This window comes from Lithobates pipiens, unplaced genomic scaffold (assembly GCF_037356315.1).
Source record: "Lithobates pipiens isolate NorthernLeopardFrog02 unplaced genomic scaffold, aLitPip1_a1.2 Scaffold_8, whole genome shotgun sequence".
Classification (NCBI taxonomy): domain Eukaryota; kingdom Metazoa; phylum Chordata; class Amphibia; order Anura; family Ranidae; genus Lithobates; species Lithobates pipiens.
The window spans coordinates 616,163,932-616,185,219 of record NW_027507903.1 but is presented as its reverse complement, the minus strand read 5'-3'; the positions used below and the strand labels follow the sequence as shown (position 1 = coordinate 616,185,219).

Sequence of the window (21,288 nt, the reverse complement as noted above, 5' to 3'; positions counted from 1 at the left end):
ACAATGGTCTTTTGTTCTTTAAAATAACAGACCACACAAGTGCTTTTTAGAAAACTTTTAATTCATTTTTTTCCACAAAGAAGCAAAAAAAAACATTTCCCCCATCGAAAAGGAGCACTGCGCTAATTACAATTTCAAGGCGCTAACAATAATCTAATTAGTTCATAAATTACCTCTAATGACAACATTTGCTCTTTTTTTTTTAAAAAAAGGATACCCATCCTAAAATTAAAATAATACAAAAAAGCTATTTTTGTTTAACCAAAAAATTTCTACAAAAAAGTGTAAAATATTTACATTTTTTTTTCCTCTTTTCTGAAGGGGGTTTTCACGGATGTCAAGGCAACGAGAACACTGTTTTCAAATGAATACAATATTTAATAAGGAATCATGGAGTCTCTGCAACTTTCGTATAATGAACACATGACAAACCTCAGGACGATTTCATTAGCTGGAAAGGATGGGCTGAATGAGTTTTGGTGTGAGGGCGGCCATTTTTTTGAGAGATAATGAAAACGTGGTTGACATCTGTCTGACAGCGGCTGAACCTCCGCCAAGCTAGGTGGTTTCCCCGGAAGAAAGACCTGAGCTTAATGCATGTTACAGAATGGCGTTACGATGTAGGCTTTCAAGGGGAATAAGGCAAAAGGGTCATTATATAAGAATACACGGCCTAGATATCTGTGTCAAAGCCTGAGATTACAAAACATGAAGGGAGAAAGGAGGCCAAGTTCACCTCGGGCCTGATTATTTGCACAAAATAAGACAGTTTTTTTTCCGCCTTTCTTAGCAAGAATTCTAAAACAAAGAACTGGTTTTTGTTGTCTGGAGAAGTGAAGAAGGCAAGGGAGAATTTAGGTACTACTGGCAACAGAGAGAGCAATTCCTTAAATAAATAAAGACTTTAGACTAAAATACACGAACCACATAGAAGAAGAAGAAGCCATTTTGCCAGTAAGGCTAGTTAGGGTATAAACTGCTTTAGGGATCCAGTTTAAGAGTTGGATGTGTGCCCACAGCATGTGCAACAGTAGAATAACTATCATCAAGACAATGCATTCAGCACTTATTAGGCTGGGGTAGGGGCCTTGTTGGATCTCCCTTACCCTAATTATTGTTTGCATAGCTCCTACTGTTGACAACTGGACAGAATTCAAAAGGCAAATTACTTTTTTTTGCCCACTCCTTGATATTGACAGTAGCCTAGACCACTTAAATCTGACTGGGTGGAAGGAAGGTCTGAATTACATGAGGAGTGGAACTGTGCTATGGAGGGTGCAGAGGGGTGGCATCCAGGAGCAGTGCCAGGCAGTTCTGATGTGCACAAAAAATACCCTCAGGTTGTATCAAGGTGCATACTGAATCAGCAGAGATACAGAGGGGTTTACTAAGGGCTACAAGCCAATGACTGCTGATGATCCACGTATGGATATTACAACACTGGCCACCATGGTTGGGGAGTAAATAAACAAGAAGCACCACAAAAAAATATATATAAGTCCAAACTCTATGTCCATTTATTAGCATGTAGGAAATGTAAGAGCCTACTAGTTTTGGTGGTTACTAAAGACTCCCCCTTCTTCAGGCATTTGAAAAAAGGACCCACATCCAGAAAGAGAAGAAAACTGGAAATGTGGACAGGAATTCGACAACTTTGACAGACTAGAGACACTGTACTCCAAAATGATATCAACTTAGAAAAGCTTTGTTTAGAATCCAGGACCACAAAGATCTTATCTACCCTGATTAGGGGTAGTTTTGGGGGTAGCCAACCCATAAAATTGCCATGATTTGTATGCAACCACTCAGAGTGGTGAGTCGGTCCAGAACTTGTATCCTTAGAGCTCTAGTTACACCCCAAATACACAATGATGTAATCACAAAATGATGTAATTATCTACATTACAGAATGTAGATGATGCAACTACTCCGGGGCCCACAAGGGTAGGTGGCTCATCTATGACTACTCCTGCAGCTATCTGCATTCTGTATAGAAGAAAGCCGCATTCCTGTCTCTTTCTCATCCATGTTCCTGATACTCTAGTAGACCTAAAATAATGCATCTCACAGCACCAAGTTGGCGCCAGGGACCTGTGACTTTTAGTTACTCCTTATGAAATCAAACCACACGAGATGGCGGTGCCATGGTGGGAATGGTCACCAACTGTAGGGCCTGTGTGACAGGCAGGTAGAAAAAGCTGGTATGCCCCAAATAATTTGGGTCTACTTGACAAAGCGACTGTGATCACCCTTGTTTCTATGTTACTGGGAGAAGCCAACATTATTGAAAATAACCCATCCAGTCATCAGAAGATGCAAAAGTGTCTGAGGCGCATGACACCTGGTACTCCTAGGATACTCTCATTCTTGGTGCTATAGACTATGGGTCTCCAAACTCTTTCTAAATAAAGTGCCTGTTTATTGTCCTTTAGGCTGCTTTCACACTGGGGCGGTATTCAGGCGTTACGGCGCTAAAAATAGCGCCTGTGTAACGCCTGAAAAAAACCGGCCCCTTTAACGCTGGCAGGACGGTGAAAAAAGTCCTGCTAGCCGCATCTTTGCAGCGGTGAAGGAGCGGTGTATTCACCGCTCCTATACCGCTCTTACCCATTGAAATCAATGGGACACCGCGGCAATACCGCCGGCAAAGCGCCGCTGCAGCGGCGCTTTGCGGGCGGGTTTAACCCCTTTTCGGCCGCTAGCGGGGGTTAAAACCACCCCGCTAGTGCCCGCACACCGCCGCTAAAACGACGGTAAAGCGCCGCTAAAAATAGCGGCGCTTTACCGCCGACGCTGCTCTCGCCCCAGTGTGAAAGCAGCCTTAGACTTTAGGAGGGCCAGATTGTAGCCATCGGGAGTACAACATGTCCCAACAATCCCCCATCATTGGTGTCAGTGGGAGGAATTGTGCCCAATCATTGTGATCATTGGGAGTAATTGTGCCCCATCATTGGTGTCATTAGGCCCCATGTTGGTGTGATTGGGAGGAATTGTGCCCCATTGTTAATGTAATTGGTAGGAATTGTGCCCCTTCATTGGTGTTTTTGGGAGGAATTGTGCCCTTCACTGGAGTCAGTGAATAAAATAGCAACCCAAAGTCTGGATAAAAGCAAACAAAAGGGCATCTCACAGGCCGCAATTTGGAGGCCACTGCTATAGACAATATTGTTGGCTGCACTTGAGTACAACTACTTTACGTGAAATAATTATGTCTTTGTGGTAGAAGTATTAGAAAGAACATCATATCAAGAACATTTACAGGGGAAAATGCAATGCTTACTTAAAAGTGCCAATACACCCAAAGGAGATAATTCAGTTTTTGGTAGATGCTGAAGAGTTAATTCCCATAACAGTTTTTTGTATCTGTTGAGGGAAAGGTTGAGTTCCAGGTCCACCAGTGTCATTATCAAGGACTCCTGGTTTGCCCGTTATGTTTTGGTGAATGTAACAGGAAAAGTGGGAACACCCTCAAGTAGGGGGATCAGAGCCAAGAACTGTAACAGGGAGATCTGGAATCCCCAAGACATGGAAGAAATTCTCAAATGACTCAGCCCACCACAATCCACCAATTACTGAACAGTTTTACCCAGACTGACCTTTTAAAGTTTCTTCCTGGAATCCAAAAATGATACAACAAAAGAACTTTTACATGGCATGAATCACTCAACGTCTACAAATGACTATTTTACTTCTGAGGAAGGAAAACCTCTAATGCTTAAAAACAAAAAAAAAACAAAAAAAAAAATCTCAAGTCTTTTAGGAAGTAAGATCCAGGATGGCATGACTATATTATTTTGCTAAAATAGAAAAATAAACCTAAAAATTATGCATTTTCATTGTAGCTTATACTGCTATAAACACACACACATACACACAAAAAACAAAAAGGCTAAAACATAAAAACAAACAAAAAAAAACATAAAAGTCAATAAAAAAATAAAAAAAGTAGAAAAAAACATGAAAGACAAAAAAAGAAAATCTAAAACAGAAAAACATAAAAGGTTTACACAAAGACAGTTAAAACGTAGCAAAACTTTTCACAAAAATATTGCCTGAACACTGAAATAAAAGAAGCCAGGAGGATAAGAAACGATATTTTGCCATTCAAAACAACGATTTACAAACAAATACATAGGCACTGTACGGCAAAACAAAGTAGCTTAAACAAGGCAGCAAATATATGCTCCACAGGGCTTATTCAGATTAATGAGTTTAATGTGCACTCTTGCATTCTTCATCTCACTTCACACAATTTGCTTTTTTTTTTTTTTCTCTACATATTTGTGCTAGCGATCGAATCCCATGAGCAGAAAAAAATTCTGCCTTAAAATTAAAATCCCTAAATAATGCAAACAGTAATAAAAAATAAAAATACAAAAATCACAATTTATTTAAATTTTGAATGCAGTGCAAATAGACGCACCAACCTCGCCTGTCAGAAAAAAAAAAGCCCTAAGGGTCACGCTGCTGCTATGAAGAAAAGCATTTTTCTAGAAATAAAAAGGGGTTATTTTAAAAGCGTGATGCAAATTGCGACAATCTGCTGTAATATGTAGCCGCTAATAAAACGGTATCAGCTATTCCACTTGAAGGGTACGTACACGGGGATGGTGGTTTTGATGGATCTAACAGCATGGTAACACTTCAGAAAATAATTCCCGTTTTCTTCTTTCAGCTTATTAGTACTCACAAGAAGAATCCACCGCGTTTTCCATCTTATTTTTTTTTTTGTTTCGTGGTCATCTCATGAGACCACATTTAATAGGGCTCTCGGCAAATGTGTCGTAAAGGCATCCGAAGTGAACGTAAAATCGCTTGTGATGCATTTAACGAACGCACTGTGGGAAATTAAATGGCATGCTGGGAGCCAAACTGTTTTTTTTTCTGTTTTCCAATGCATGTGACTAAACCCACATGGGAAACATAAAAATGTATTTAAATGACAGACGCCTATATGGACGCAATTCTGTGTTTTATAAAATCGCATAATGCTGGTCAAAATTTGATCTGTCAGTGTCATGCAAGGGCCTGCCTTAACAATTCATTTTCAAGATATCCAGTTATGTTCTTACTCTATGCGTGTTGATCAATGTTGGGGACATCACTGTCTGACCAGAGTAAGGAGTACCATACCTTACAAAGGTGGAACACTGCTTGAAATATCTGCTCCCCATCACTACAAAGTCTATAAGCATTAAGGAAACACATGGCATCTGGGACAGTCCTGCATTTTGGCCCTCTGTCCTGCCGATGCTGGCTGTGTCTCGGGATCACAGCATCAATCTTATTTGAGTTACTGCACATGGTGGGGATCAGGGCCACAAGTAGGTGATATTTAAAGCTGATGTCTAGCCAGGACCCTCCCATAATGTGGGTATTATGGGTGGTCCTTACATATTTAGAGCTAAGGTCTGGATAGGGCCAGCCCATAAAGTGTGTATGTTGGGTGGTTCTTACATATTTAGAGCCGAGGTCTGGGCAGGACCAGCCCATAAAGAGGCCATGGTGGGTGGTCTCTACCTATTTACAGCCGGGGTCTGGGCAGGACCAATACATACAGCTAAGGTCTGGGAAGGACCAACCCATAAAGAGGCCATGATGTGTGGTCCCTACATATTTAGAGCCAAGGTCTGGGCAGGACAAAACCATTAAGTGGGTTTGATGGGTGGTCCTTACATGAATAAAGCTGGGGTCTGGGCAAGACAAACCTATAAAGTGGACATGGTGGGTGGTGGTCCCTACATATTTAGAGCCCAGGTCTGGGCAAGAACAACCCATATAGTGGGCATGATGGGTGGTCCTTACATATTTAGAGACTAGTCATGGTAGAACAAACCCATAAAGTGGGTTTGATGGGTGGTCCTTGCATAATTGATTAAAGCTGGGGTGTGGGCAAGACCAACCTATAAAGTGGACATGGTGGGTGGTCCCTACATATTTAGAGCCCAGGTCTGGACAGGACTAACCCATAAAGTGGGTATGGTGGGTGATCCTTACATATTTAGAGACTGGTCATGGTAGGACAAACCTATAAAGTGGGTTTGATGGGTGGTCCTTACATGATTAAAGCTGGGGTCTGGGCAAGACCAACCCATAAAGCTGGCATGATGGGTAGTGCTCACATAAATAGAGACAGGTCTGGGTAGGAATAACCCATAAAGTGGGAATGATGGGTGGTCTTTACATATTTAGAGACGGGCCTGAGCAGGACCAACCCATAAAAAGGACAAACGCTGGTAACTTTATTCATCTGGACAACATGAACAGAGTCACCATCTGGGACCTCCTCTTCTAACATGTTTTACCCACAAGACTGGGCTTAAATATAGGTCTGGGTGAAATATGTCAGCAGAGGCAGTCCCAGACAAGGAGTCTCTGTTCATGTTATCCGGATAAATAAAGTTACCAGCTTTTCAATTTTTTTTTTGTGGATTTATGCAGTATGGGGAGCATGGCATGAGCCCCTGCTGGTGTTCAGCACCAGATCTTCCATGAGGGTGACCCAGTTCAGGGCTTGGGAGCCGAGCACCCCATACTTTTGCCAAAATTCCTTTCTATTTATTGGGAAGAAGTAATTTCTTTGTTAAACTGAAAAGTATCACTGACTTGGATGGAGAGGAAGAGACCTCATAGGTTAACAAAAGCTGCATTTTAGCAAATCTGCTGCAGGCAATACTTAATCTTAGGGCACTTGCCTGTTTTACTGTAGTGCACTGCAGAACAAGGTGTTCATTGCCATTCAGTTTGAATGGCACTCCAACACACCTAATCAATGCACCTGAGCTACAGCATACTACAGTGTACCATGAATGGGCTATATTAATGAATGGGCTGCAGTAATGAATGGGATATAGTAATAAATGGGCTGCACTAATGAATGGGCTGCACTAATGAATGGGCTGCACTAATGCAGCATACCCACAACACATTTCATTGCAAAGAGTGTGAACAGGCTCTGAATGATGGAAACAGTTTATAAATAGTTGGGTTTTTTTGCTCAGAAAACCTGGATTAAGTGCTGTGAAATCTTTGGAAAGTCTAGTGATTAGCCCCAAACATGTTTTCCTTATTTCAGCCATCGCTGTATTGCATTTTGTTGGATTTGGCACTGACACATGCTTGGGTTTTTCAGCTGCCTTGAGCGAGTCTTGACTCTGGTGCATTGCTGTAGCTTTAGACTGGATTCACACCTCTGCATCCCCCCATCCCAATGTGTTTTCTGATGAAATCAATCAAATTGTGTGTCAGCGCTTGTTAAACTGTGCTATCGCCCATTTTCAATGCGTGTCTCAACTGCAATTTGTATTGAATGTCAACACACATCATGATGCATTGATGCTTGTCATGATGGGTTTACATGCAATATGATGCACATAATAATGATTTCAATGGAGAAAGTATCAAGCAAAATGCACAGGTGTGAATCCAACCTTAAAGCAAAGCTGCAGAAATTAAACAAGTCTACCCTTGTAGTGACTCCCTCTCCTGCACTCCAAGTGTTAAATACTTGCTTTGTCTAAGGGTGCAGGGATAAGGTCTGCTACTGCTGGCGGTCCTTCAGTGTCATGTACAGTAGTAATCCTGCACTGTACATGGAGGAGGGGGACCATGTGACCACAGCTGAGAGCGTTGCAGATGGCAATACTGAACTGGTAGCATGGATGGACATATGGAAGGAAAATATTACACCTTACCATGACCGGATCTAAAGGGGTGCTGGTGGGGTTGTGCCCCCCCCCCCAGATTTCAGTTGTGCCCCTCAGTGCCCTGCTGACTTCCTTTGTTTTCCCCTGTTGACCCACTGTACACTGCCCTACCAATTCTTGTACAGTCCCCAGCTGGCCCGCTGTACTATGCCCTACTGACCCTTGTCCTACTGCCCCCCCCCCCGTCCTCTGTCCTTTTGCCCCCTGTACGTAGCCATATTGGGTCAATGACATTGACCAAATTTGGCCATCTCCGCCCCTTTGTGTGCACATGTGGCCTGTGAAATGCCCTGGCCACAGCTTATTGGGCTGATGGGGATGCAACCATGCAACAGTTTCCTGTAGGTTTGACTAACTGGGTTTGGACCAAACCCAACTCATCCCTAGTCAGGGCCGAATCTAACCTATCTGATCAGGGGTTCAATCAAATAGTCTGGGGGCATAATGTCAACACTGTATGTGAGCCACTGACAGTCTATCACTCCGTGTCATCACCTTGGAGACACTATTAAACAGAACCTGTGCCCCCTTGTATCAGATGTCCCTATCAGATTCCCCCTTTACAACATGACTACTCATCAGAGTACCCCCTTACATCAGTTGTCCCCACCAGAATGCACCCTTACATCAGGTGTTCCAATCAGAGTCCCCCTTACACAGATGTCCTCATCAGAATGCCTCCTTACATTAGGTTTCCCCATCAGAGTGCCCCCTTACATCAGTTTTCAACATTAAAGTGCCTCCTTACATCAAGTATCCCATCAAGAGTGCCCTCTTGCATCAGATGTCCCCACCAGAATAAACCCTGAGCCCTTGTACACACGGTTGGAGATTCCGACGGAATGTGTCCTATCGGACCGTTTTGTCGGATATTCCAACTGTGTGTGGTCTCCATCGGACTGTTTCCATCAGAATATCAGACGGACCAACTTTTCCAACTTGCCGGTAAAAATTTTCGACAAAATGCTCCGATCGGACATACTCCGATCATGTGTAGCCTACTCCGACAGACAAAGTGCCATGCATGCTCAGATCAAATTCCTAGACCAAAGCTATTGGCTACTAGCCTGAACATAGTCCCGTCGTAACGAAATAACGTTATGTACAATCGGATTTTCCGACAACTTTGTCCGACCGTGTGTATGCAACATCACTTCCAGACCTCTTCCGGATTAAGCCGTCGGAATTACTCCGACGGATTTGGTTGTTGGAATCTCCGACCGTGTGTACAAGGGCTTACATCAGGTGTCCCAATCAGAGTCCCCTTTACATCAGATGTCCTCAGCAGAATGCCTTCTTACATCAGGTGTCTCAATCAGAATCTCCCTTACATCTGATGTCCTCATCAGAATGCCTCCTTACATCAGGTTTCCCCATCAGAGTGCCCCCTTACATCAGGTTTCCCCATCAGAGTGTCTCCTTACATCAAGCATCCCAGTCAGAGTGCTGGCTTACATCAAGTGTCCCCACCAAGAGTGCCCCCTTACACCAGGTATCCCCATCAAGAGTGCCCCCTTATATCAGGTGTCTCCATCAGAATGCCCCCTCACATCAGGTGTCCCCATCAAAGTGCCTCCTTACATCAGGTGTCCTCATCAAAGTGCCCCCTTACATCAGGTGTCCCAAGCAGAGTCCCCCCTACATCAATTGTCCCCTCTTACATGGATTGTCCTCAGAGTGCCCCCTTACATCAACTGTCTGCATCAGACTGGCTCATGGATCAGTGGATGCACTCTCAGAGAGACCTGGGGGGGGCAACTAAAATCTGGGGGTGCACAGCCCACCCCACCTCAGTAGCCCCCTAGATTTGGCCCTGTGGCAAAATTGAGAAGGACTAATACAATGCACTCTTACATTACCATTGCAACAATGGCAAAACCCACATTTTTATCATAATAGGATATTTTTTAAACAGGTCCGCTTTAAATTCATTGAGGACTTATATGACCTGCACAGTCCCTAGTCCCAAGTTGGGAGCCCAGATAACTTAGGGACAACACTTCATAGACGTGCATTGGAGTGGTAGTGGATCTTTATGCCTAATTGGAAATATAGGCAACAAAACCTGTTTTTAATCTACATGTTAGAAACTGTTCATAATATGTTTTTCTACTGGACTGGAATTTTTGGGCAGACCAGAATGGCCCATCTAACACACACTTAAGGCTCAAACTGCAGAGGGATTTTTCTTTGTCACATCAACAGAAAATTACCCTCAAGTCTCCCTTAACTGTCACGATTAATGATGGTTATTCATTAGCAGGACAATCAATGAGCTGCAGTAATTTGTGACACTTTTGTGAGTACAATTTTTTAACACCTTGATTTATGAGGCCAATCACAAATTGCATGACCACCATTTAGGGAGATCTTAAACTGTACCACTAATCCTCTGGAAATGTCCTAGGGGATTCAGACCTATGATAATAGCCACGTTGCACTATAATTGGCTTTCTGAATCAGCCATGCAGGCAAAAAGTTGTTCTACTAAGCTTAGTTATATTGACGGTGGCAGGGGCTTAATTACGAATCATGGGGCCCCAAAGCAACATTTTGATGGGACCCTCCTAGCTATATCTCTGTAGCAGCTGGCGGTATCAACTCTGACATGATGTGTCATTAATCTTATCATTACGTATACCTAAATCAAGGAGCAATAGTAATAAAAATAAATAATAACCATAATATTATCAGCTATGCAATACATTTTTTCCATTGAGGTTCAGCTTTAAAGTTTTCTTTTCTTTATCAGCCTCCCAAATGGGGCCCCCTCCTACCCCAGGCCCCATAGCAGCCCTGTGGAATTCTATGGCTATTTTTATGCAGCTAGACAGTGGTGTATTTAAAGCTGAACTACAAGACAAGTATAAAAAATACAAAAAAAAATGAATACAGTAAATTCAGTGGCTTACAAAAAAAAAACACATTATTAAAGTGAACCTACCAAAATTTGACTTGGGTTTCAGCCTCCTGTACAACAGCGTTTCGACTAGGAGCGAATGGGGGCCAGCAATTGGAGCCAATCAAATGTGCTGCATGCACATGTGCTGACAAAGGTACAGTCTGACGGGTCGAGGTGGCAGAGACGTGATCTCAGCAGTATGTTGCCACAGCCTGAGCACAGGGAAGTTGACCATGCTGTTTTGTTTAACCCCTTCCTGTCCCGTCCTGGAGTCCCCTTATGTGGGTTTATTCGCCCGGGAGTTGGGCCTGACTTCCTGGATCATGTGACCACTGTGATTGGCTGTCACAGTGGTCATATGATCGGGAAACCAAAGCAAATTCCCAGCTCTACTCACTGACCATACAGTTAGACAGGTTTATTCAGTTGGTTGTAGGCTGGTCGGTAAGTAGAGCCGAAAATTTCCTTTGGTTTTATGAGTCGCCCTTCCATGTGCTCCTTGCTGCAAAGGCCAGTTATAGGTGGGGGCAGTGGCAATTTGTACACATGAGCTGGAAACCATTCTGCTGGCTCTGGATCATAATGAGAGGCTGGGAGCGGTCTATGACAGCTTGGTCACTATGCTGGGAGCCTGATCCTAGTTTAGTTAGCCATGGACACATATGTACGATGTTTGGGTGTTAAAGTCCATCCTCTTTACTGCCGCACATATTCATTACTTGGGCAACAAGAGAAAAATCAAGTCACCAGGCTTTGCTCTCTATCAGGAACAGGTGGACATAAATACAAATCTTTGGCAGGTAGAACCATTCCAATATATGGATGTCAATGGAGTATTTAGCTGTGTACCTGGAGTTCATCTTTAAAAGACAAGTCCACCCAAAACTGGTGACCTGATTCTTCCATAGCTCTCCAAGATTCCATTTGTGAAATGTTGTCACTGGCCTTCAAAGCTTTTCTTCCCTTTGTTTCCACCAAATCTCTTTCCTACTGTTAAATTCTAACATAAAAAAGGAGAGTGGATAAGGTCTTGTCACTGGACTCCTAACTAAGATAAAAGAAGCCAGCAGGGGAATCAGCTTGGCGATGTCCATGCTAGGCTGAAATATTAATCTTGGGTGAAGTGATCCTTCAAATATCCAATTACTGCAGATCAAAGCTACGTGCAAAAAAGTGAAAACTTGGTAGGGGGATTTTGTAGATATTTTTCAGATGTTTATAAAAAAATGTATATGAAAAAAGCCCTTAGAAGACTGCAATATTTCCTCCATCTCATACACTTGGGGCCCATTTACACATCTGTGCTGCAATGTGCGGTAATGTACATAACGTACATTACTGCGTTCTGATGCCGTTAATTTTGAATGACACCCCAAGGCATGAAAAAAAGAATGCATGCTAACACACTGCAAAGAAGTGTATGGGTCTTGAAAGATTTTTACATGCATCAGATTGAGGCGCTATATGCTGTATTTAGGTAGTCAGAGGCCAGAGAAACTGGGAGTGTTGGAAGTTTAATTCAATTTTTCAGTTGACTAGCTTACTAGGAAAAACTTTATTTAAATAATGAATCGGTCAAGATGGGGGAGGGAGATTTCATATTGGACAATTGTCCCTAGAAGGGGCCATACAAGAATCTGGCTGGTCACACTTGACCTTTGCAAAGTTGGTCAAACACCTATCAAATTGTGGCCCATTCAGCATGGCCAAGGGTGGCCAAGTCAGCACCATGTACTTCAAAATTTAATTTTAAGGTTGACTTTCGTACTAAAAAAAAAAAAATTTTGATTGGTAAATCGTTAAGGATGGGGGAGAGGGATGGCAAACTGGATGATCGTGCCTAGAATGTCAGACCTACCTGGTCAAAACTGAGTTGCCCAAACACAGTCCAAATTCATTCTATGGGTAGCCCTATTGGGACCATCCAGATTGTCAAAAGTAAATTCATCTTTTGTTGAGTTGGAACATTTTTGTCGAAACTGCATCCAATCAGATGCAGGCTTCAACAGCTGTCAGAATACAATTGCCCGCACTGCAGATCATCCATCCTCGCTGTTTAGGATGGATGCGGAAATGGTGGGAACGAGAGGAATTCCAACATGTATGCTCAGCTTTGACCTAGATGGGCTTAGAAATGAGCAACAATATAATTTTTTTTTGGGCAAATCGTAAGCTTGCACTCAAGCATTGAAATTATTTGAAAAATTGCGATTTGGTAAAAGATAGGTAAGATCTACTTAATTCACCAGATTTGCTATATTTGTGGACTGACTTACTCAGCTTTGGATGAGGCAGAACCTCATCATAAAATGATGGAGGGGGACATCAACTCATCCTTGAGCACAATGCCAACAAGATCACTGGGCCAACATATATTCGCGATCTATGCTTGCTAAAACTCATTATTTCCCCAAGTGTTGAAATGAATTGAAAAATTACTCATAGGTAAAGAAAAGGTAACATAGTCTTAATTCACCAGATTTGGTCTATTTGTAGACCAACTTACTCAGCTTTGGATGGGGCAGAACCTCACCATAAATGATGGATGAACTCATCCTTGAATACAAGGTCAACAAGACCATCAGGCCAACATATATTAGCGAAATATAGTCTTGCTAAAATATTCCATTCACAAGCTCCCGATCACACGTATTTATAAAATATCCAATGATCAATTTGCCAACTAATTCTCCATTGCGTTTAGGAAAATGCCTTTACTTGCACCTTCACAACCAATGACATCTGGACTGACTCACTTGGAAAATCTAAGGTTCAGTAAATTTTGCCATATTCATAACGTACATCATAACAGCATTTGAATGTAAGAGTAAACATTTGGCGCACTTTAGAATAAAGATTTTAGCCCTAATGCCGTCTTTGCTGGTGCTGGTAAAAATCGTGTGAAAAAAGTTTCTCAAATGCTACATATAGGTTTTCCTGGACAACTATTACCTGTCCAATCATATCAAACATGTTCGTTGTTTGCAAAGAACCCACCGTGTCTGGCCTCCCTTCATCCGACGTTACAAATAAAAGAAAGGAGCAATCTAAAAAAACGCAATTCTATAAATGGCACAAGAGATTAGGCCCCATACATCGAGGGGCGAAGGCTACATCAAATAGATTATTCCCTATCTAAAACTGGCTTTAATGAAAAGGGCTTTAGGCTCAAGCCTGTCCGTCTTATCCCCCCTCCCCCCCGCAGCAAGAACCGATCCGAGACACCAAAATCCGAGGGAGACCTGTCACTTCCTATCAAAATAGTTCATGAGAGCGCAAACAAAAGAAGCTTTATTGAGCAAATGTAACATTTTCTTTAATATATTTTTAACAATAGCCTGCGCGGCTCAGGTTGGCGTGGGAGACAAAAACCGGCTCCTTTATTTTTTATTTTTCACAGACTTGTGATTTCATCTGGGACCGGTGCAGTTGGAGACCGTCGTCAAGTCAAAAAATGGGCCCCCCTACCCGGCGCGGCCCATCTTTTATCAAGTGTATTTACTTGTTCAGCTGACATCTTCAAATATCTTTCTAATGTTGAGCCGTAAAAAAAAGGAAAAAAAAAAAAAACGAAATCTCCCCCCTTCGTTTTTTTTATCGCTCATTTTCGTTCTCTGTCTCCCTGGCGACCGACACTTTAATGCCATAGCGGAGAGAGCGAGGGAGAGAGGCAGACACGAGAAAAAAAAAAGGGGGGGGGGAGACGCTAAGGGAGAGAGTAGTCCCAATCTGTCTCCATGGCAACGAGGCCTAGCTTAATTACGCTCAGTTTTCTCTGCCTCTTCATCCCCCCTACCATCCCCGTTCTTCTCTCCCATGCCCCCAGCCGAGGTGCCATATTTTAACATGTCCCAGCGCGCACACCGTCGGGGCCCAATCTCTCTGCGTGGGGTTCTTGTTTTCTCATCTCCTTATACAACCTGGTTATTTTGCTTGGGATTTTACTCACGGTGGGAGGAAACACAAAAAAAAAAAAAAAGGAGGACAAAAAAGAACTCACGGTGGGTAACAGTGACACAGGACAACAACGACGGTTCAGAATGAGAAGTGTAACCAGCGGGGCGCCCCTTTGCCTATTTTCACAAGGCAGAAGGGACGAATACATCAAATGTTGTCTATCAAGGAGGGGTAAATCTTGGTTTGAAGTCGTAAATTCAAAGAACATGACTTGACTTTTGTGCAAACATCAGTAGGGGAAAGGGGGCAGAGATGGTATAGGCTATTGTTTAAGGCTTTGGGCTGGAGATTAAAAAAAAAAAAAAAAAAAATTCAAAAGAAAAAAAAACACACATACACCACATAAATCAGAGTGGCAGCCATTTTGTCTCCATGGCAGCTAACTTTTCGTTCTTTCGTCTGTGCCTGCACGAGGCGCCGTTGACTGGAGCACAATGCAGTTCATGGGGGCAGCTTTACTGGCTTTATTCCCTGTCTCAGGATTAAAGGCTAGATCCACTCGAAATTGGTTTTAAGGAGAAAGATGGATGCTGGCAGAATAAATCTTATTGGTTTTGCTGCCAAGATCTGGCTGTGGCTGAGTGATGGCAAAACCAACAGCAAGAGCGAGACCCTTGGTGACCGCCAGGAGGAGCAAATATCACAAGCTAGGGTGATTCGACCAGCAGGCATCCACCCTAAAACCGAGCTCTGATTATCTATTAAACCTTTGGAGCTGCCATAACATGCTGGCGTCATTGGCAGCAGTTCAACCATTTTAGTTTTTTTGGCAACTTTTTTTGCATGTCCTTGTCGATCAGTGATGCTGTTTGCTGGTCAAGTGCAACGATTTGTGTTCAGGGTCCGCACTGGTGGCAATGGTCTGGAGCAGCACAAGTCTGCTCTCTACGCCCTTCATTGTCTCCAATCGCGATGTGCTTCGCGTCTCAGGGAGTACATAAGAAGGCATGCGGACGTGAAGTGCACACACAAAGGGGGCTTGGCCAGGCAACTTTCACTTTCGAATATGTCCTTCTTCCCTCCTACTCTGAGCCCCCAGCCTCCATCAAAAAAAAAAAAAAAAAAGAAAGAACAAAAAATTTAAAGGAAAAATAAACTAGGAGAAGAAGTCGCAGATGGCGGGACTTTCATACTTTGTAATAGATATTGGCGGGGCTCTGGCTAGCCATGTCCTGTACAATGTACACCGGGTGTCCATAGTCTCCGCTGACCTTCTCGTAGTGGGGACAGAAGGCGCCACCTTCTGAAGGCCTCAGTGGCATGATGATGTCGCTAGGCTCGTGCCCGTTGTTGTTACCCCCTCTTTTAGGGGAGGTAATGGAGCCCAGTGAGAGGGGGGGATGCCGCGTGTCGCTGTGCTTGGCTTGCCGGCGTCTGTGGCAGGCCCATCCAACTACGCCAAACACCAACAGGAGCAGGACAGCACCTCCTGCTGCCCCGGCCACTAGAGGAACGTGAGAATTAGGAAGGGGGCCATTTTCTCCTGTCTTGGTGGCATTGCCAGATGTGTCTCCTAGAACAAGAAGAAAAACATAGTATGAATTAAACTATTAGCTATGGCACAAAGCCTAAACACATACAAGTTGCAAGTCAAATTCAGTACTGGGAAAGGCTTGTCCAGTGGGCAGGGCAGGATGCAGAACTGCAGCTCCCTCCCTTGCAAATCCCTGGCATAGACTGGGTGTACCGTCCTGCTCCCATTCTCTGCCACCTTGCTCTGGCTGCCCAAGTTTGGTGTGGAATGTGCACTGCATATAGTGGCCAGTCGCTTGCTTTCTAGCAGCTAGAAGGTAGTTGCACGTGCATGGTGTATTTTTCTTGTCAGCTGTGGGAGCATGGTGTGGAGAATGGGCACGTTGGAGCATGGTGTGACAGCATCGTTCGCCCGCATCGCTGGACCCTGGGACAGGTAAGTGTCCGATTATTAAAAGTCAGCAGCTGCAGTATTTGTAGCTGCTGACTTTTAATTTTTTTTTAAGCAGAACTCCGCTTTAAGCTGCGGCCCACTGGTTGCCAGCCACTGATCTGTAGCGTGCAGGGAGGGTGTGCCCTAAAGAAAGTTATGAGTCTGTCCTCCTCCTGCAGGGTGATACAGACAGAAGGGAGCTATGAGTCTGTCCTCCTCCTGCAGGGTGATACAGACAGAAGGGAGCTATGAGTCTGTCCTCCTCCTGCAGGGTGATACATACAGAAGGGAGCTATGAGTCTGTCCTCCTCCTGCAGGGTGATACAGACAGAAGGGAGCTATGAGTCTGTCCTGCTCCTGCAGGGTGATACAGACAGGAGGGAGCTACGAGTCTGTCCTGCTCCTGCAGGGTGATACAGACAGAAGGGAGCTATGAGTCTGTCCTCCTCCTGCAGGGTGATACAGACAGAAGTGGGCTATAAGTCTGTCCTTCTCTTGCAGGGTGACACCAATCGAAGAGGATTATGAATATGTCCCTCCTCCTGCAGGGTGACATCGACAGAAGAGAACTATGAATCTGAACCCACCACCTGTAGGGTGACACTGGTCTCCACCCTATAAGCATCATGTGTGCGGTCGCAGAACCCCTGCGGTGCTCATATATTGTACTCGCCTCTCTGTCCCAATTGCCTCCAGGGCATATCAGCCGGATTTAAATAAACAGCTTTAATTAAGTCTAATTAAAAAGATCGAATCTGCACTTTAACTGGCGGAACGCATTAAATCAGCAAGATGCCGAGGGTGGCGGGAGGACGGGGCGGAGGGGCCGAGCCATCCTAGAGCTTCCAGACGTAATATGTTGTCTCATTTCTCCTCTCTCATCCCCGCTGTCTCCCTTCTGTCCAAATTGCTGAGTTTATTAAAGGAGATCTTTCATAGTGACAGCTCAGTGACTCCCAGTACAGTGCTGTAGAAAACCGCTGTGCCACCATCACCCCACTTATTTCCACCCCATATTTATCCGCAGTGTCTATTAACCCTCCCCTGCCCACACTTCACTGTAGTACAGCATTTTTCCTGTTGTCCAGCTGAAGGACCCTTGTGTACAATAAACAGACGTGTTCTGTGCTTCTATGAGTTGCTTTTTTCAACTGCTATTCTACAACAGCTGGAAGACTTGAAGAAAGCAAGGATAACATGTCATCTGATCTATATTCAACCACCATCATGGACTACTGCATTACCTTGGCTATTTTGGTGTGGAAGTTTTCAGGCTTTTATGGAAGTGTCATGTTTAAGGCCTGCTCTTGTGAGAAGGAATTATAGACTTGGGGGGGGGGGTGGTTAGAAGAATTTATGGTAGTGGTTTTTTTCACCCTTTTTTACATAATTTTTTCAATGACTCCAGCCACAATACTTTGGAACTCTCCAGATTTGGCCTGGCTTGACTCTGGCTATTCATTTTGAATACTGGGGCTCTAGGCTTTCAGGAGTTCCCCCAGTTCAGCTTACAACTCGCTGACGTAGACTTGGTCTTGGTGGGTGGGAACCCGAATTTATGGTAGTGGTGACTTAACCCTTTTTACATGAATTTTTCAATGACTCCAGCCACCATAGTTTGGAACTCTTTAGATTTGGCCCAGCTTGACTCCAACTATTCAATACTGGGGCTCTGAGCTGTCCAGAGTTTCCACCATCTCGGCCGCTATTGAGCTGACATAGACTTGATCTTTGGGGGTTGTTATAAAAATTGATGGTACTGTTGACGTAACCCTTTTTACATACATTTTTTAATGAGTCCAGCCACCATAGTTTGGAACTCTCCAGATTTGTCCTGGCTTGGCTCCAGCTATTCATTTTGTATACTTGAGCTCTGGGCTGCCAGAAGTTTCCTTCAGTTCAGCTTACAACTGGCTGACATAGACTTGGGGGTGGGAACCAGAAATTATGGTAGTGGGGGCTTCACCCATTTTACATAATTTTTTTCTAAGGTTTGCAATCACCATAGTTTGGAACTCTCCACCTTTGGCTCAGCTTGACTCCGACTATTCATTCTTAATACTGGGGGCTCTGGGCTGCAAGAAATTTCCACCAGCTTGGCTGCTAGTTAGTTGACATGGCTTAGAACTCTCCATATTTGGCCCAGTTTGACTCAGGCTATGCCTATTGATGACTGGGTCTCTGGGATGGCAGAGGTTTCTTTCAGCTTAGCTGCCAGTTGGCTGACTACAGTGGGGATATTAGTGTCACTATTCCAGTTACTAAGAAGAGGAGAGAGACATAGGCTGTGCTCACTCCTCCTTCAGTACATCCTTCTGTCCACTAAATGGATTTGTGTGGCTAGAGGTAGGGCATCCCTATATGAAGCTAGATGCTGGTAGGTAGAGGTGGTGGGAGGTAGTGGAAGCAAACGGGCTCATGTAATCCCTGGATAATTATGCCTATGCAGTGTCATAGTTTCCTGCTTGTAACGCTTATAATGTAACAGTTGCCCTTTTGATGCCCACATAGTATATGATTACCTGTTAATGCCTGTGTATTGAAATTCTATCCTGTTACTTGCTTGAATATTGTAACAATTACCCACTTGTTGCCCAAATAATCTGACAGTTGCCCATTTGCTGCCCTTATATTTTTACAGTTGCCGTTTGTTGCCTATATATTGTAACAGTTACTCTTTTTTTGCCTGTGTGTCTCTCTCTCTCACTCTCTTGCTCGATATATATATATATATATATATATATATATATATATATATATATATATATATATATATATATATATACACACACACACACACACACACACACACACTGCCCATCTATTGTAATATTTTCCCATTTGCTGCTCATGTATTATAATGACTGAACATTTTTTGCCCATGAGTTGTAACCGTTGCCCATTTGCTGCCTGTGTATTGTAATGACTGTCCGTTTATTTCCCATGTGATGTAACAGTTGCCCATATAAGGTAACAGTTGCTCGTCATCTGCCTGTGCATATATTAACAATCACCCATTTGTTGCCCATGTATTGTGACAGTTTCCCATTTTCTGCCTGTGTATTGTAATGACTGCACGTTTGTTGCCCATGTGTTGTAACAGTTTCCCGTTGGCTGCATGTATATTATAACCATTTATTAAGCCCCATACTCACTATCAGATTTTCTGCTGATTTTTCCTTCAGATTTGCCAAAACCATATAATATGAGGTCAAACCTTAGGAGTTTCAATTTGTATGCAATCAGGCAGGCCCTTGCGCTATATGATTTTGGTAAATCTGAAGGAAAAATCAGCAGAAAATCTGACAGTGTGTATGGGGCTTAACCCATATGTAAAAAACTTGTAGTGCCACTCAAAGCACTATAAGGCCTCCCTCTGCAGTGGGCAGCACAATATGGGTGCTGTCATACAAACAAGCTCAAATAGGCTAGCAGAAGCAAATCAGAAGACAGAAGGTGGAAATGCTGCACACCGAAGCTCAGCTATGTAAAAAGGTAAAGATACAGCTTAAGCCTAAGGTCCTCCTGAATACACTCCTCTGACATGTTTCACCCCACCCATGGGGCTTAATGATAGAGATCTCTATGATTACTTGTCCATGTATTGTAACAGTCACCCATTTGCTGCCCGTGTGTCATAATGAATGCTTGTTTGTTTCCTATGTGTTGTAATAGTTGCCCCTTTGCTGCTCATGTAATGTGACTGCCTGTTTGTTGTCCATCTATTCTAACAGGTGCCCACTGCCCATCTGTATATTTTACCTATTGCCCATTTATTGTAAAAGTTGCCCCTTTGCTATCCACGTATTGTATTGACAACCTGTTTGTTGCCCACATACTGAAACAGTTGGCTATTCACTGCTTAGTGTATTGTAACTATTGCCTGCCTGCGGTCTATGTACTATAACAGTTGCCCATTTGTTGCCTTTGTATTGTAATGATTTCCCGTTTGTTGCCTTTGTATTGTAATGATTACCCATTTATTGCCTTTGTATTGTAATGATTGACCGTTTATTGCCTTTGTACTGTAATGATTGCCCGTTTGTTGCCCATGTATTGTAACAGTTGCCCACAGTTTAGTAGTATGGAGCCCCATGTGTGACCAAGATAGTCCTGTTTGTCAAGTGGACTACATTACAGTCATTTTCAGAGGACTGAAAAGATTAATAACAGAGAATGGTCACAGGAAATTTTATTGGTGTTTAAAGAGAATGAGCCCTCCAAATTCCATCCACAGAGCCCCAAGATATTTCTGACATAGCAGAGATATTGGTAAACGTTTATATTGATGAACTGCTTAGCCCTACCAAAGTGATTTGCTGCCAAACGTTCATGTCTGGAAAGCATGGCCTCATTTTAATGTAACACCAAGTACCCGCAAAATGTTTTATTATTAAAGAATCATCATAATGTGAAACTAAACTTTTATTTTATTTTTATTTTGTTTTTAATGTTTACAGGTTTCCAAAATGATCTTCCGGATAATTTTTTATTACCTACTTTTACTACATAAAATATGTATTTTGCAAATAAGAATGAAATATCAGGTGGTAGGAAGACGGATCTGTGTGTTTCCCCAGGCAGCCCATACCCCACCCATACAGTTAGAAAACACCTGCAAGGAACACATTTAATCCCTCGATCGCCCCTGATGTTAACTCCTTCCCTGCCAGTGTCATTAGTACAACGTCAGTGCATATTTTTAACACTGATCACTGTAATGATGTCACTTGTTCTCAAAAAAGGTGTCAAAAATGTCAGTTAGGTGGCTGATCCCTCCACCGCAATGTCGCAGTCCCACTAAAAATCGCAGATCA

At 43.3% G+C, this 21,288-nt stretch overlaps 1 protein-coding gene across 1 annotated transcript in view; it reads right to left on the bottom strand.

Annotated features, from left to right (window-relative positions):
• Positions 1-311: 311 nt before the first annotated feature.
• Positions 312-21,288, bottom strand: part of EFNB3 (ephrin B3) — a 142,601-nt gene continuing 121,624 nt past the window's right edge. Inside the window, exon 5 of the mRNA XM_077470677.1 lies at positions 312-16,078. Within this exon, the coding sequence (XP_077326803.1) occupies positions 15,693-16,078 (386 nt within the window). The 3' untranslated portion in view covers positions 312-15,692. The remainder of the gene's footprint in view (positions 16,079-21,288) is intronic.